The sequence below is a fragment of the Sesamum indicum genome, linkage group LG10, assembly GCF_000512975.1.
Source record: "Sesamum indicum cultivar Zhongzhi No. 13 linkage group LG10, S_indicum_v1.0, whole genome shotgun sequence".
Classification (NCBI taxonomy): Eukaryota; Viridiplantae; Streptophyta; class Magnoliopsida; order Lamiales; family Pedaliaceae; genus Sesamum; species Sesamum indicum.
In genome coordinates this window covers 14,717,036-14,731,872 of record NC_026154.1, presented here as the reverse complement: position 1 = coordinate 14,731,872, position 14,837 = coordinate 14,717,036, and the positions used below count along the sequence as shown (strand labels likewise).

The 14,837-nt window shown below is 35.0% G+C and overlaps 2 protein-coding genes across 5 annotated transcripts; one reads left to right on the top strand and one right to left on the bottom strand.

The window, feature by feature from the left end:
- LOC105172819 (NAC domain-containing protein 104) lies at window positions 4,976-6,200 on the top strand. 4 transcript variants are annotated; one of them, XM_011094395.2, is made up of 4 exons: window positions 4,976-5,092; window positions 5,183-5,397; window positions 5,493-5,758; window positions 5,844-6,200. In XM_011094395.2, the coding sequence occupies exons 2-4, from the start codon at window positions 5,235-5,237 to the stop codon at window positions 5,976-5,978; spliced, it is 564 nt and encodes a 187-aa protein (XP_011092697.1). In that variant the 5' UTR covers window positions 4,976-5,092; window positions 5,183-5,234; the 3' UTR covers window positions 5,979-6,200. The 4 variants fall into 4 exon arrangements, with proteins under 4 accessions (XP_011092697.1, XP_020553092.1, XP_020553091.1 ...); XM_020697433.1 differs by having other exon boundaries at window positions 4,996-5,092; window positions 5,175-5,397; XM_020697432.1 differs by having other exon boundaries at window positions 5,000-5,092; window positions 5,177-5,316.
- On the bottom strand, window positions 9,566-14,831 carry LOC105172590 (mitochondrial aspartate-glutamate transporter AGC1). The gene is made up of 6 exons (XM_011094098.2): window positions 14,427-14,831; window positions 14,252-14,327; window positions 13,464-13,559; window positions 11,536-12,052; window positions 10,830-10,965; window positions 9,566-9,983 (listed from the first exon to the last, which is right to left on the bottom strand). Exons 1-6 carry the CDS (start codon window positions 14,541-14,543, stop codon window positions 9,789-9,791), a joined length of 1,137 nt encoding a protein of 378 aa, XP_011092400.1. The 5' UTR covers window positions 14,544-14,831; the 3' UTR covers window positions 9,566-9,788.

Below are 14,837 nucleotides of genomic sequence, written 5' to 3'. Positions count from 1 at the left end.
ATAATACTACAGCAATACTTAATATATACACTTTGCGATTTAGTTTCTATTGCAATTTCCATAAAAATAAAAACTTTGGCAAGTATATAATTGATGCCATATTCTCTCTCCACCAATTAACAAACCAGATACGAATCATAAATGTGAATGAATGCTTTTACACTAAAAATAAAACTACATATTCAAATTAATAATAGAAACTATAGAAACAAAAAATAAGTGATATTTCCGTTTAAAATAGAGTACACCTATTCTATTTTCAAATAGTAAAAAAGACACACACACACACACACACAAAAAAAAAAAAATAAAGAGATGCTGAGATTAGGAAAAAAAAAACAAAAGGGTCAAGTTTCCATTATTGAAGTAGGCTCATGGCTGATTAATGAGGCATTGTTTTTATCAAGATTGATGAAAATCCACTAGCAGTACTAGTTAGGCAAAAAGGGATATTATGACACCAAAGTGATAAAGATGACTTCTGTTTTGCCACTAAGAACATGAAGTGGATTCTCACATAGTGTCTATACAGAAGTGACACTACACTAACTATGCACTCATCACATCATTTATTCAATTCATCCAAACAAACAATCTCTCCTTAATTCTTATACGCCTCTCTTGACATGCATCCAATCCATGGCCCCCCTCTCTCCAAACCTATCTAACCCACTTTATTTCACGTTTCCCTCAATTTTAAAATGTTGTTGGAATAAATTTTAAAGGTCTCAGACTTTCCATCCAATTCTCTAATACTTAAACTAAGTGTCTGTAGTTGATTCTTGATAGAATATATTAATCATTATTCACACCTTTTCAATTTTTCATAATTTCTTCGAGGACCATACTACATTTGTTGAACATGTATCTTGGGGAGGTAATATAGGGGCATTATGGTCATTTCATTCTTTTCTTCTAGCCTTGCTTGTTTCATTCATTACTTTAGTAAAAGAAAATCATTGTGCAAAGTATCAATTAACCTTATATATACCTATTCAATTAAGAATTAACATAAAAATTTGAAAACTATGATTCAGGTAAAGATTGATCAAACCTGATCCATCACATGACAATTGTAAATTTTTATTTTCAATCATCAATTTGGATGTAATTGTATTGAGTTTGGACGAGAATTTTCCACGTGTGGTGTTGCATTATGCTTGTAGTTATCATTAGTGCAGTCAAGAACATTAACTTGAAAGGTGAAACTATTTGGTGATTGTCAAAACCAAATAGAAAGAAGCCCATGATCAAATATGATTGTTACAAGCATCTTTGTACAACACTCGACACTTGAAAGGGGTAGTGGTCCGAGTGGTTCCAATCTTAATTTTGAATGATTGGGGTAGTACCCCTATGTCATAGGTTTCAGGTCCTTTCTAAGTATTGATCGCAATTCACAAATATTTATCAAGCAGACGTTCTTTGGCTTGCGAGATCATTATCAGCTTCTATATATTTTATGTGATGCTTTGAGGCTATTATGCATAAGGGGCGAAACTTTCGTTACTTGCATCAATCGTTTAAATTTGGATTGAACTCGATCATTTTTTATGGTGTTTTATGCAAATCGGATCAATTTGCGCTACTCGCACTGGCTGTTGAAATGTTTGATATGGTCAACTACGACTTTTTTGAATTGTAATCGATCCTTTGGTGGTGTTATGTAGATGGGACCAAACCTGTGCCTAATCCCATTGATTTTCTTGATGTATGATACATTCATAAGTTGGCATAGGTCATGACATAACGAAGATTGATTAGGTTGCTACAAGTGCCACCCTAATTCTTAACCATATATACACGGAAAAAAGAAAAGAAAAAAAACCCAAAATTGTACAACCCTTGGTTTTGCCCATGATGAAATGGACACACACCAAAACAATGAGCAATTTCACTGAGATAGTGGGCCAATGGGGGATTGAAAACACATAGTGAAAAATGGTGGTTTCAGGACATTAATTGAGAGAGACTATGACTGCAGAATTTGAACATCTTCTCAGGATTTTGCTAATGCCACTGAATCATATATTGTCCTTTTCCTGACCATTCTAGTCTTTTTCTCATCATGTTTCAGCACTGCCCACAATGGGTTTAATCTCAATGCTGTGGATAATTCATGGTTGTACTCTGAACAATGCTTTGTTTTGGCTGCAAAAGATGCCAATTACAGACATTAGAATTGGATGGCATGGGAAAAAGCAGAATCCGATGCACAAAATTTTGTAATCTGTGGAGAGAAAATTACTATTAGTCTGCATTTCTGTGGGACTGCAACATTACTGGTTCACATATTGCTTCTAGGCATGATATCTAGGATAGTTACAAGATGTGTACAATTTATATAGATATTTATATGTATTTGATATGTGCGTGATATTGGATATATATTTTATGAATTTTCAGTAATTATAGATAGAAAAAAAATTTCAGAAGTTTTTATATATGATTTATAAGAAATTATAGAATTTCACTAAGTTAGAGTTTTTCTTTTTTTTCTTTTTTGGGGGTGGGGGACAGATTCAAAGTTGGTTAAATTTGACCTTTCAAGATGTTTGTTTTTTCAACTTAATTTGCACTTTTTGGCTTTGTTAATATTTTCTTTTATAAAAAGTGCTTGGTAAGTGTTTTAAAGAATTTGTTTGTCATGCCTTTAGGAAATCCCAAATAAAGTCCTTTTAAAGAATAAGATAATTACATATTATCATATTATAAAATTGAATACATTCATTTTCATTTATAACCAACTGTTTGCAGAGAGAAAAATGAGAAACAAAGTCTTATACATGAAATAAATTCTCACATGTACTGGAAATTATAAATCATAACCTCATTTTTGTTAAGTCGTAAGACATCAATCCCAATCGTTAACAGTCATCTTTAGAGTCTATATAAGTATTCAACATGTCCTATTTATATAGATAATGTGTATTTCGTCATAATATTCAGTATGCATGGACTCTTTAGATGATCTCTTTTTTATATGATTGTTTGACTGACTCTATAAATTTGATCAAGTGGTTCTTGCTAACTGGTCAATGAACCCAGGGTTGGACAGTTAACAGGGCAGTTTGGGGCAGCATTAAGCTGCCATAGAAGCTTTATAGTTCGACTCCCACTTGGGTGTCCTTTTACGAAAAACATAAAGTAGTTATATGTGATTTGGTCTTAGCCAGATTCACATCACATGCTTGATCGATAATGTTTCAAGCAATATGATGCGTTTAACTATCTTGATCGACCATTTTATTTTATATGAACTCACTTCTGGAGTCGCTAAGCTTTTGCTCCCAAATTTCAAATTTTATCCTTCATATACAGATAATAAAGTAAACAACTGTAGGTTTTGTTGGCCTAGATTAGAGATCAAGGTGGGTTGGGTCAAATAATTAGGACTTGTAATTGTTTTATCATGTTATTATTTTGGTGAATAACTAGATTGGATTGTTCTTAATTTTTACATATGTTGTGTTTATATATTAAACAGAACTGTAGAACCTGAGGAAAAAAAGAGAGAAGGATGTTGAAATATCCCAAGATAGGTACAGTGCAAAGGCCTGATTGGATTTCAATAGATAAGCACTATCTTTACTTAGTAATCTTGTTTTTGTGTGGTAAAATCCACATAAATTAATCTATTCATTTATCATTAATCATTAATCATTAATCATAGATCCAAAAATGAGTGGCTACTAAATCAGAAACCATTATCAATTTAATATCTCATTAATTATTCATCACAAAGAGATTAAGATTCCATCCCATCAGAAGGATCAGAACTGAGTGAAGAATATATCCCAAGAAATAATATTCTGATTCTTTCTTTTTTTCATTACATTTCATATTATATCTTACATATTTATGCTATATATGTGACGTGTAATTAAAAGAGCGAACAAACAAACGAACAAATTTATTTTAGTTTAAATTAATTAGATTCAATCCCACTTGAGTAAATTACGTAATAAATTAATTATATCTTATATTACATCAATACCCTCCTAAAATTAAATTTAATTATACATATACCTAATACTCTTTATAATATTACAAGTAGATCTCCTGAGAATATATTGATGTAATGTTCCTAAAAGAACGTTTGTGTAATTAGTTTTTCTCCCAAGAAGATGTTGGCGTAAATAATAGTTACAATCTCAATGAATATATTTATAATTTTATATGATTACAAGAATTGTTGATATAATTTATCGTATAATCAATGTATAATACAATAAAGAGTAATCATTTCAGTGGTATTATAATAGTATTTGGTACATTAATAGTTGAGTAAAATCAATCTCAATCAAGACTAAAATTTTTCCAAATTGCAAGATTAATTATCTGATAACTCAATAATTTGGACATCTTATAAATTAATTTTATGGTAATGATTTGGTATACGGGCACTCCCATTAGGTGGGCCCTTCCACCTAAGATCCAAAGGTCCACAAACTGAACCCATTGCCACAATGCCACGTTGATGGCATGAGACACCGATGATATAAGCATGAAGTGTGATGATGACTTATGTCATCAAAATTTTAAGTTAGTAGTAAGTCAATTTATGAAAAATATATATTTATTTTGATTTTTTTGTTAATATCAGTAAATTTGATCAATTTTAATTAATAGAAAAACTTATTTATTAGACGAAAGCAAATTTAAGAATACTAAAGATTTACATATAATTATATCAAATTTTAGAGAAAATGAGTATAATTATCCCTAAATAGTAAGAATCCCCCCATCAAACAAAGTTGGCAACGGATCCCGTTACTTGAAAAGCATCCAACGTCGTTTTCTACAAACTCCCCCGCCCTTGAAACAAAAACAAAAACACAATCACCATTCTTCATCCTATGATAATGCTGCTGCTCATCAACACACATACACACCCCTTCCATTTCACGTCAATCACCCCTCCACCCACCCTCCCTCCCTCGCTCACTATAAATACAGCAGCCTCACCCTTCATCTACAATACAATCTTCACACACACACACACACACACACACACACACACTTCTTGTGATCAAAGTATTACTATTTGCTCATCATCTCCAATATTATTGGACTTGAAGTACTCTTGTGAATATATATATATATATATATATATATATATATATATATATATATATATATATATATATATATATATATATATATATATATATATATATATATATATATATATATATATATATATATATCAAGATCACTTGCTCTCATCTAGAATGGGGGATAGCAGTTTCAACCTGCCACCAGGTTTCCGGTTTTTCCCTACGGACGAGGAACTTGTCGTTCATTTCCTCCATCGTAAGGCCCTGCTTCTGCCTTGCCATCCAGACGTCATCCCAGATCTCGATCTCTATCCCTATGATCCTTGGGACCTGGATGGTATATATAAACCTTACGCCCCATAGCTAAGTAATGTATATTAACAACGAATTTGGTGAATTTTCACGAAATTAATCTTGCTTGATTGTTTGTAGGTAAAGCAATGGCTGAAGGGAGGAAATGGTATTTTTACAGCAGGAGGACTCAAAGTAGGGTTACTGAGAGTGGATATTGGCAGTCTATAGGGGTTGAAGAACCAATCTTTTCAAGCTCTGGCCAAAGAATTGGTATGAAGAAATACTGTGCTTTTTACATTGGTGAACCCTCGGAAGGCGTCAAGACCAACTGGATTATGCAGGAATATAGACTCATGGATTCAAGTTCCACCAGTAGATCATCTAAAAGGAGAAATTCCAAGATAGTAAGTCAAAAAATCAAAAAATTTATTATATTCGTCATACTATTCAATTAGTGTAAATTATAATTTTTTCTATATATTTTTGTAGGATTATAGTAAATGGGTGGTTTGTCTAGTGTATGAGAAAGGCGACAACGACCACGATGAGGGGACAGAGCTTTCATGCTTGGATGAAGTTTTTCTGTCGATGGACGATCTCGATGAGATCAGCTTGCCTAACTAGAAAAGTTTTAAGAGAAGAAAAAAGAAAGAATAGCTAAGGTTTAATAATTATGTTGGCCTATAGCTATATATGTAGTTTTATTTGTAGAATTAAATTTCCAAGACATTATGGTTATTAGGAAATGTGTAACACTTTTTCATATGAAGCTCAAAATTAATGAAAAAAAATTTGGAAATGTATGGTGACATGGCATTGTCTGAAAGCTGACACGTGGAAATAAGATGATGCAAGAAAAGATAAGGGGTGAATCAAAATAGAGAAAAGTGGGTGTTGCTTGAGAAATCTGTGCACTTGATGGATGTTTTTAGGTTGGGGGAATCTCACGTGGAGGGATGATGAGATGGAAGATGGGGGGGTTGGTGGGGCCCAAATGGAAACAATTTGGGGATTTGGAGGGGCAGTTTTATATGGTTTGTTTTGTTCAACTTCCTCTTGTCTGATTACCCTTTTGTAGCTTTCATTACATATGACATGATTGGTATTTGGTGGTTGTCCTGTTTCACAAAACATTCTTCTTTTCTTCTACTGGTGGGTGGGTGGGTGCTTAGGGAGGCATTCAGTCATTTCTGATGCAAGCAAACTCAAAATTCAAAACTTCTTTTTCCCCCTCATTGAAAAAGTGGAAGCATATTCACATAGAATGTAATAGTAAAATAGTAAATTGCAGTGGGCCCTTACAAAATTTGTTATAATTACAATTACATCTTGTTTAAATATCTTTTGATATTAACAATCGTCTAACAAAAATTCCTTGTGACAGTTTATTGTGAAGAATATTTATTAAACGGTCGTTAATTTCAAAAAGGGTCTTTGTAATTTTTAAAACAACGAGGAGTATTTATAATTATAACAAATTTTTAAAAAAAATCTGTTGTAATTCAACCAAAATAAAAATCAAACATAAGGTTGCCACTTATATTATTGGCCTTAATACGATAATGTACACAAATAGCACTTCTAGGAAATATGTTCTTATGATTTCAATCAATCACAGGGTAAATAAAATTGCGTCAAGAATCTGTATAATTAACAACTGTGTATATTAGCGGTAGGCAGTAGTCCTCCATTACTGGCCTGCAAGCCTTTTGACATATATATAATTAGAATGTCTACAAAATATTGTATTATCAGAACAATGAAACAGTAATAGAAACAGAACATTCTGGATAAGGCAAAGTAGTATATGTCCAATTAAGCACATGCCTTGTTCATTTATAGGGGCCAATGCACATTGTACTGATTCCATGTTGAACTCAATCCTAGAAAGCACTTCCCACAATCTAAAGAGCTTCCTAAACAAGTTGCTTTCACAATAATGGGCATTAACTAAGTGTAGCTTTATTTTTTGGCTTAATAAATTAATGCATTTAAAATTGGGGCATCGTTCGAGCAATTATTACTGATTCACATCCATCTATACAAAATATAAAGAAGAGGGATACAATATACCAACATACAAAGGTGTAAGAACCTTTTCCTGATCTATATAGAACCGGTGGTGTGCAGACAGACACTCACATAGGAACGGGTCTCATCCTCCAGGCATCAACAGAGTTATACTACTTGCATGCGTCTACATTCATTCTCAAAGATCAACTTCTTGAAAGAAGAGGACAATTAATTACACTATAAAAAGGGGTTTAGAAACTTTCCTAACTTCTATAAGATAACATCCTGAGAAAACACTACTAACCATGCCATAATATGGGCCCAATCTACGTCAATTTGGCACTTCCAACTTGCCTAATTCTTCAACCTACCACTAGAAATATTGCAGAAAACTATACCCACTTGACATAACTTTCTAACCAAGCATACTTGTTGATATTTTATCAACATTTGCATATTAACTATGGGATGACACATGTGCTCAGTGAACTTCCTAGGTTGACATTGTTTATACTCCAACCAATTTTTTTAAATTGACTACACTATAATCCAGATCTTGTGCCCAATAAAAAAATAATAGCATCTTCTGCACAGAACATCAAAATAAATATCTACACCAGCAAATCTGTTCCTTTACTTCCACACACACACAAAAACAACTGTGTGTGAGGAAGCAAAAAGAATCTGAATAAAAGAAGCAAAATATATTCAAACTCACTCTACACCAGCAAGTCTGTTCCTTTACTTCAACACACACAACATCTGAATTAAAGAAGTAATATCTATTCAAGCTCATTAGTATTCAGTTAAATTAAACTTAGGCATTTGGTTAAGGGAATTAAACAGTGGAAATTGATCAAATTACTTCGATAAGTCAAAACATAAGGCATCCAAATTCGAATCTAATTATGAACCAATCAAAGTTACATAGTTTTCTAAGCATTCATTATAGGAGAGCTAAAGCCCATGGAACAGCTTGAGCTTTAATTGAGTCAGAGTTAAGAAAGAAGAAAAAGAAATTGTACAAACAAAACATGAAGCCCTTCTACGTATAATAAAACTATTTCATTGCTTAATTAGCTAGTAAGCACTGAGCATGCAGATGCAATCATCTCACCCATACAGATTGCATTTAGAAACAAGGCACATGCATGTGTGTGTGTGTGTGAGAGAGAGAGAGAGAGAGAGAGGGTGCATGTCTAAATGCAATTAATTGTCAGCAAAGGCAAGTCCATGTATCAGTTTGATGGTTTGTTTTTTCTTTGAGCTTTGCTTCGAAAAGACCAAATCAAATTTCAAGTCACTATGATTGCACAAGACATGCCCCTCATGGACCTATACCCACTTGTCCAAAAAGTTTTTAAGTTTCATCGATAGAGACACCAAAAGGAAAGAGAGGAAAATTTGGCACAAACACAAGCCAACTGGTTCTATTGGAGTCTCTGGGCATGACGGATTGGTACAGAAAGGAAAGGAGAAAAAGATATGGAATGATTACACTAACACCCCCTAAATTATTGCAAATTACAAAAAAAGTAATTCAATTAGTTTTAGTAATTACACTAACCTCTTTCAGTGACGTTTTCATGACATCCCCAGTGTCAGTGTACTAAAAAATTACTGCCAAGGGATCTCAATTTAATTATTCAAACAATGTGGATGCTTTTTGTAATTTAACCATAATTGAGGAGGCGTAATATAATTATCTGAAAGAATATTGGTCACATGGAGAACTAAAAACAATACCTAACTATTTGGCCCGATATATGTAGCTTCTGAGTAAAGCTAATTACAAAGGTCAAAGTAAAGCTTAAACTCAGTCCACACAACTTCTTGGATTGGAAAGTATAGGTAAATAGAGTTCAAAGAGGGGATGATATTCATGCTTGCGCTTAGTGGAAATGCCACTTGCAGCACAAAATGACAAACACTAGTGACTTATTATTTCATTGCTCAACGAACCTCAAGTTACTCTAGGCAGATATATCTCAAATTTGAATGAACATGTCCTATGACCTTCGACACCTATCATTACTGCAATAATTAATCATAATCCTAATGCAATACTGAAAGCACGTTCAACAATAGTTACTAAAAAGAGCTCTAACATCAAATGTTCAGTTTTAGGACGAACGATTAATCTTAGCAAGTAATGAGATAAGAGCAACAATGATAAGATGGACTAAGAGAAAAGGATATGAACCTGAATTAGGATTTGACGAGGAAGTAAACCTCTGTGGCTGCTTTGTTGTTCCAAAGTGTAAATTATAAAACATATTACAGAAAAATCAAACATAAGCAAATCGAGCAGATCAGTAGCTCGTCTTGATAAAAGGCCCAAGGATTTTAGACCCGTTCCAATCCAAATTCGTGTATTGGACCACAAAGTGCAAATCCAATGTCCTCCCAATGCAGGAACTTTCAATTAGAGACCAGGTGACTAATAGTGAAAAAGTAACTTCCTACAATGACAGATGATGCAAGTCCACAACGAGCCACGCGCAACCATATGCCATTCAGTAGTAAGTTTCTATCAGCCGGGTGGATCCCAGTTAGCCTCTCAAATCTCTTCCCAGGTTTACTCCACTTAAGAAATTTCCTCTCCATCGATACATACTGCAGGAAGCAATTAAAAATAGTATTAAGTATGAAAAAAGAGGGGGAAATAAACAAAACCTGCCTCCCTAGATCTCAGTTTGCCATATTATTTGACCTTTCAAAAGGAATATATAACCAGTAATGACTATGATGTACACTCGCCCCTTTTGCATCACTTTCGTCCTGTCACTTCAGACATCTAACAATTTATGATGCATTTTCTAATGTAACAAATGGCATTCTGACAAGGGGTAGACGCTATCTGAAATTTTAGTTAGAAGAAATTCTGGGACACACTAAAGTGATAACCAAAATGGCATCCATAAGACCCCTGGAGCAAATCTACAAGGCTGACACGCTGGAGAGCTAACTTCTTAACATTGTAACAACAATTTTAATACCATATCAACAATTTTCTTGAAGAAAATTGTTGTACATAAAATTGAAGCCGCATTTAAAGCAGAATGGCAGAGACAACTAAGGAGTACCACTGTCAATTACTAAGAAAGCCTCCCGTTTATGTTACTTTCTCCTTCAAAATCTTTACAATCTTGGCCCCTTTTCCCCACCCTCTCCGGATTCTATGATTTGGCTAACAACCTTTTCTTTTATAGTTCCAGGTCCAGTCAACAATCCAGGACCTCTCCACTTACTCTGCAAGCGAACATTCAGCAATAGCAGGTGTTATTTATAAAACACCACCATTCACTTGTACGAAATGGTAAACATGAAAAATGGGAACCATTCACACAAAAGAACCCAGGGACGCATTGAAGAGTTTGCAAAAGCATTTATGACTATCAAGTGGAGAGTAGTTCTGAAACTGATCTTCCACCAAACCCTTCTCTTCGTCAAGTACCATACCTTAGGCAGAACAGTGCATTGTGATCGACTTCTAGTAGTGTCAAAACCATGAGATGCGGCTGCAGCAAATGAACCAGAAACTCCAGCAACAAGAGTAACAGCTATTGGAGATAAAGGACCAACTTCATTATCATACCTGAAAAACATCTTCTATAGTAAGAAAACAAAGCAAAAACAAAAAAGCAGCCCAATAAGAACAATACTGCTGTTATCCCATCAAATAATCATAAATAGGTGCACCTCTGATTCACACGGTACATCTGCCAAGTAGCAATAAATGCTACTGTGACCATAAAGGGAAGAAAAACAAATAATATCACTAGATTATGCCATTTTACTGACCTATTATCACATATCAAATTTGCACGTTGCTGAAGATGATAATCCTAAGCTGTAGCCAACTATGCCAAATACCAAACAGGATGGCAGAGAATACAGAAGTATAGCAGAAAGAAAGAAATGCGCGTAAATGAGAAAAAAAGAGTAGACTTTGTACATTTTCATTGGCTGAAGACTCACCAACAATATCAGAAGGTTGACAAGACTAAGTATTTGGCCAAGACATTTCTGGTTCTACGATGGATGCACAGAAATAAACAACAAATTGTACTGATAGCAATGCTCAGAAACCATTTTTCATACTAAATCTGGGATTTTAGTTGACCATGAGAACTTAAATGGACAATCAACAAGCGGTGAATAAAACCTGGGCACAGGGTCCATTCCCACAGCTTTCCAGTTCAACATAGCTTGGTGTAAAAATTGCCAACTTGAGAAAAATATGCCACAAAATATTGAATCTCGGACTAAACCCGATCTAAGACCTCTCCACAGAGCACCCCATCCTTCCAAAGATATAATGTCCGATGGCATTCTAACATTACTCACAGCTGGAGGTTTACCAGATCCTGTCATCATCCATGGATATTCTTTCAAAGCATCCAGCATATTTGCTTGTTTAGTGGTCAAGGTAGACAAGAGACCAAGAGAGTTTGTCATTGCAGTCATGTCAAGGGAATACCTAGGCAGTAATCTTGAAACTAAAGAGGAAGCCCTACTCTTTTCAGCAATAGATTGAGAGTTCAATACACGAGAAGCAGAAGCCACCTGGGTGCGAAGTTTAATAAGTTCAAATGGAGAGCTTACAAGACACTCCATCATGCCAGCAGCAAATCCTGCCATTAGAGCCTCAGAGACATGCACATTACCATCTGCCCGACCATCTGATGAAGAAGTATGTGTGTGAGCACCGTTTAATATAATATATGGTTAGCTGATCGAAACACACTCAAGAAGAATGGACCCACACTTCAACCAGATAGTAATCTTTCTCTCATACATTAATTTGTAAGAGTGTGTACATGCTTCCATGCAGATGAACAAAGATATTTGTCTGCAGCAATTTGTAACAAAAGATCACCACAGCAATATGGAAAAGTAGTACAAAATAAACCAGCAGAAGGCTTCTATCCTAGAACTGAACCAGTGACCATGATGGAACCAGACCAACTGGTATATTTTCCCTTTCTGTAACTGGAAAAGATAGAATTTACTATTTCTAGTTAGCAGTAAGTGATGCAGGCAGCCTTCTGTTTCCAGATACCAGGATTGAAACAATAAAAATCATGCCTCAAGCTTATTGACCAAGCATTAAGACATCATCTGCAACATGGTCACTTTGAACCATTCAAACAGAAAAAAAGGCAAAGTCAGCATGCACAAACTCTTGCAACTAACATTTGTTAGTGACTCCTGCTCAATACAAAGACCAGAAAAAAGCAACAGCATATGATGAATGATGTTTATCATAAGCATTTTCTTCCACTATACACCAAATTTAGAGTATCCTCATATAAGCTATGTAATCACACTTCCAAATTTTTCTCTTATTGCCTCACAACAATTATTCTTCCTCCACTTGTATAACTTTGTTATTTTGAAAACTCACAAGCTCCTCTCTTCTCTTTGATAGTCTCACTCCATATTGCAGAAGGCCCTTTCTCTTGAAAGTTTCTATGAGCCATTTCAACTTGCTTCTCATCTTCACTGATGCTTTTGGATGTTTGTGGCACCTAAAACATACTAATTGTAAAGCTTGACCCATTTGCTGCAACTCTTTTAGTTTCAGTAATTCTTCTTATAAAGTTTGTTTAGTAGAAATTAAGTTAGTTATCCAGTGAATTTGTAGCTAATAGGTTACTGGAACAAATATGTGACATATACAACTGAAGATCCTCGCTGGAGCCCTAAACATGATGCAAGTGATCTGAAATATGTTTATAAGGACATCTAAATACCTCCTTGTTTCATGAAATCAACATTTCCCTGGTGACACTAGGCACGCTCTCCTTTTCACTCCAAGTTATATATTTTGAGAGTCAGAGGTCTTATAGCATAACTCTCTCCTTACCACCTAGATATTCTTGGGAGGTGCATGAAGATGGGGATCAATTTAGTCCTCCTTGTATTTGTCCACAAGCTGATTTTATTAGCTTTTTGTTTCTTCATAGAAAAAACGAATGCATTATGGAGTCGTTTTTTAATCATGATAAGATGAGGAAAACCAGCATTCGCCCAGAAGCAGAGTCACAAAGAGAAGTTAAAGTACATAATAAATTCACAAAGTAAATTTACCTTTGTAGAATGCTGTCAATAACTCATAAACACCAAAGCGAACTCCCAGACCTAATGTCCTTCCCAAAGTCAACCATCCAACACCATTGTACAGACCTAAAATAAAGCAGGTCAATATCTGATGATTCTCACATGGAGGACCAAGAATCTGAATGCCAAAACTTTTGAAAATTTGAATTCAGAATAAAAAGAGTATGATGTTATGGGCACGCTAGAGGCAAATTATAATGTGACAAATGGCAAAACAGATTAGTTAAACCTCAATCAAGTGCTGCAGAGACGTACCAGAAAACAAACACTAGAGACTTGAGTGAGCAAGAAATCAAACATCATACTGAATGAACCATTAAATCCCATTAAGTATAAACATAAAAGGTGTGATTTTTTTCATTATTCAATATGACTCAAGCTAACTTGCACATTCTTGATGACCATAGATATCATGCAGCTGAAACCCCATATCCCCAACAACTTCTGTTTGTTAATTCTCCCTCAGGTGTTGTTTAAATCCCTAAGAAGCAAGCTGGTTCTTAAACAACGTCCATTCTGTGCGTTTTACTCCGCTTTTAGCCAAATAATTTCTATCACTATATGGAGCAACCATTTCCCGTTTGTGCATAAAGCGTGTGTGAACACATAATATGCTCGATTTGAAGCAAAGCTTATTATCTTATTCAAGGATGAAAATGTCCGAAAGAGAAGTGATAACAAACAAATCCACAATAATTTTACACTTCACCCAACTCCCATCCAGAAGAAATGTCCAAAAACTGTATCTAAAAAATTACCGGAATATCCTGACAAAGCTTGAACTCTGTAAAGAACATCAGCCACAGCTAACTGTTTTTTAGTGCTGGAACCAACCTGTTTTCAGTTGTCCACATAAATCCCACTTATATATACTGAACAAACTGATTATATAGGGGTAAGCGCGAATGCAATACAAGCACTCAGTCTTCAAACCTGTATCAAGACTTTGAGAGTATCAAGTGGGTAGGTTATGGCAGTGCCTAGCGCCACGGACCATGAGGCAGCAGCTGCATGGACCGCGAATGTCTTATTCTTCAACAGTTCATCCATCTTAACAAATGAAATGCCTCCTACACTTTAAGTTGCAAACTAAATACAATCTCTCAAGAAATTCCACATTCTTCAAAGGCAATCCCTCTGTTTGGCGCGCTCGCAGAATGACATGCTCTGTTCTTAGTGTAGTTGTGCCTTTGGCGGCTAAGCCAATGTGAGGAAACCCTAATTGATTTTTCCGACCAAAATAACCAGCAGATACCAACAGTCACGCCCTCACCGGCGGTTATACTTCTCCGGCCGCCACCGCAGCGCCGTCGTTTGTTCTTGATCTTCTGATACTTCCCGCTC

Bases quoted from the DNA above. Each gene is read 5' to 3' on its own strand.
- LOC105172819 (XM_011094395.2), top strand. From the start codon at position 5,235: ATGGGGGATAGCAGTTTCAACCTGCCACCAGGTTTCCGGTTTTTCCCT. The intron at 5,398-5,492 runs GTATATATAAAC...GATTGTTTGTAG, and splicing joins TGATCCTTGGGACCTGGATG to GTAAAGCAATGGCTGAAGGG. The intron at 5,759-5,843 runs GTAAGTCAAAAA...ATATTTTTGTAG, and splicing joins AAAGGAGAAATTCCAAGATA to GATTATAGTAAATGGGTGGT.
- LOC105172590 (XM_011094098.2), bottom strand. From the start codon at position 14,543: ATGGATGAACTGTTGAAGAATAAGACATTCGCGGTCCATGCAGCTGCT. The intron at 13,560-14,251 runs GTAATTTTTTAG...GCTTTATTTTAG, and splicing joins AGCTTTGTCAGGATATTCCG to GTCTGTACAATGGTGTTGGA. The intron at 9,984-10,829 runs GTATGGTACTTG...TGCTTCCTGCAG, and splicing joins AATGCACTGTTCTGCCTAAG to TATGTATCGATGGAGAGGAA.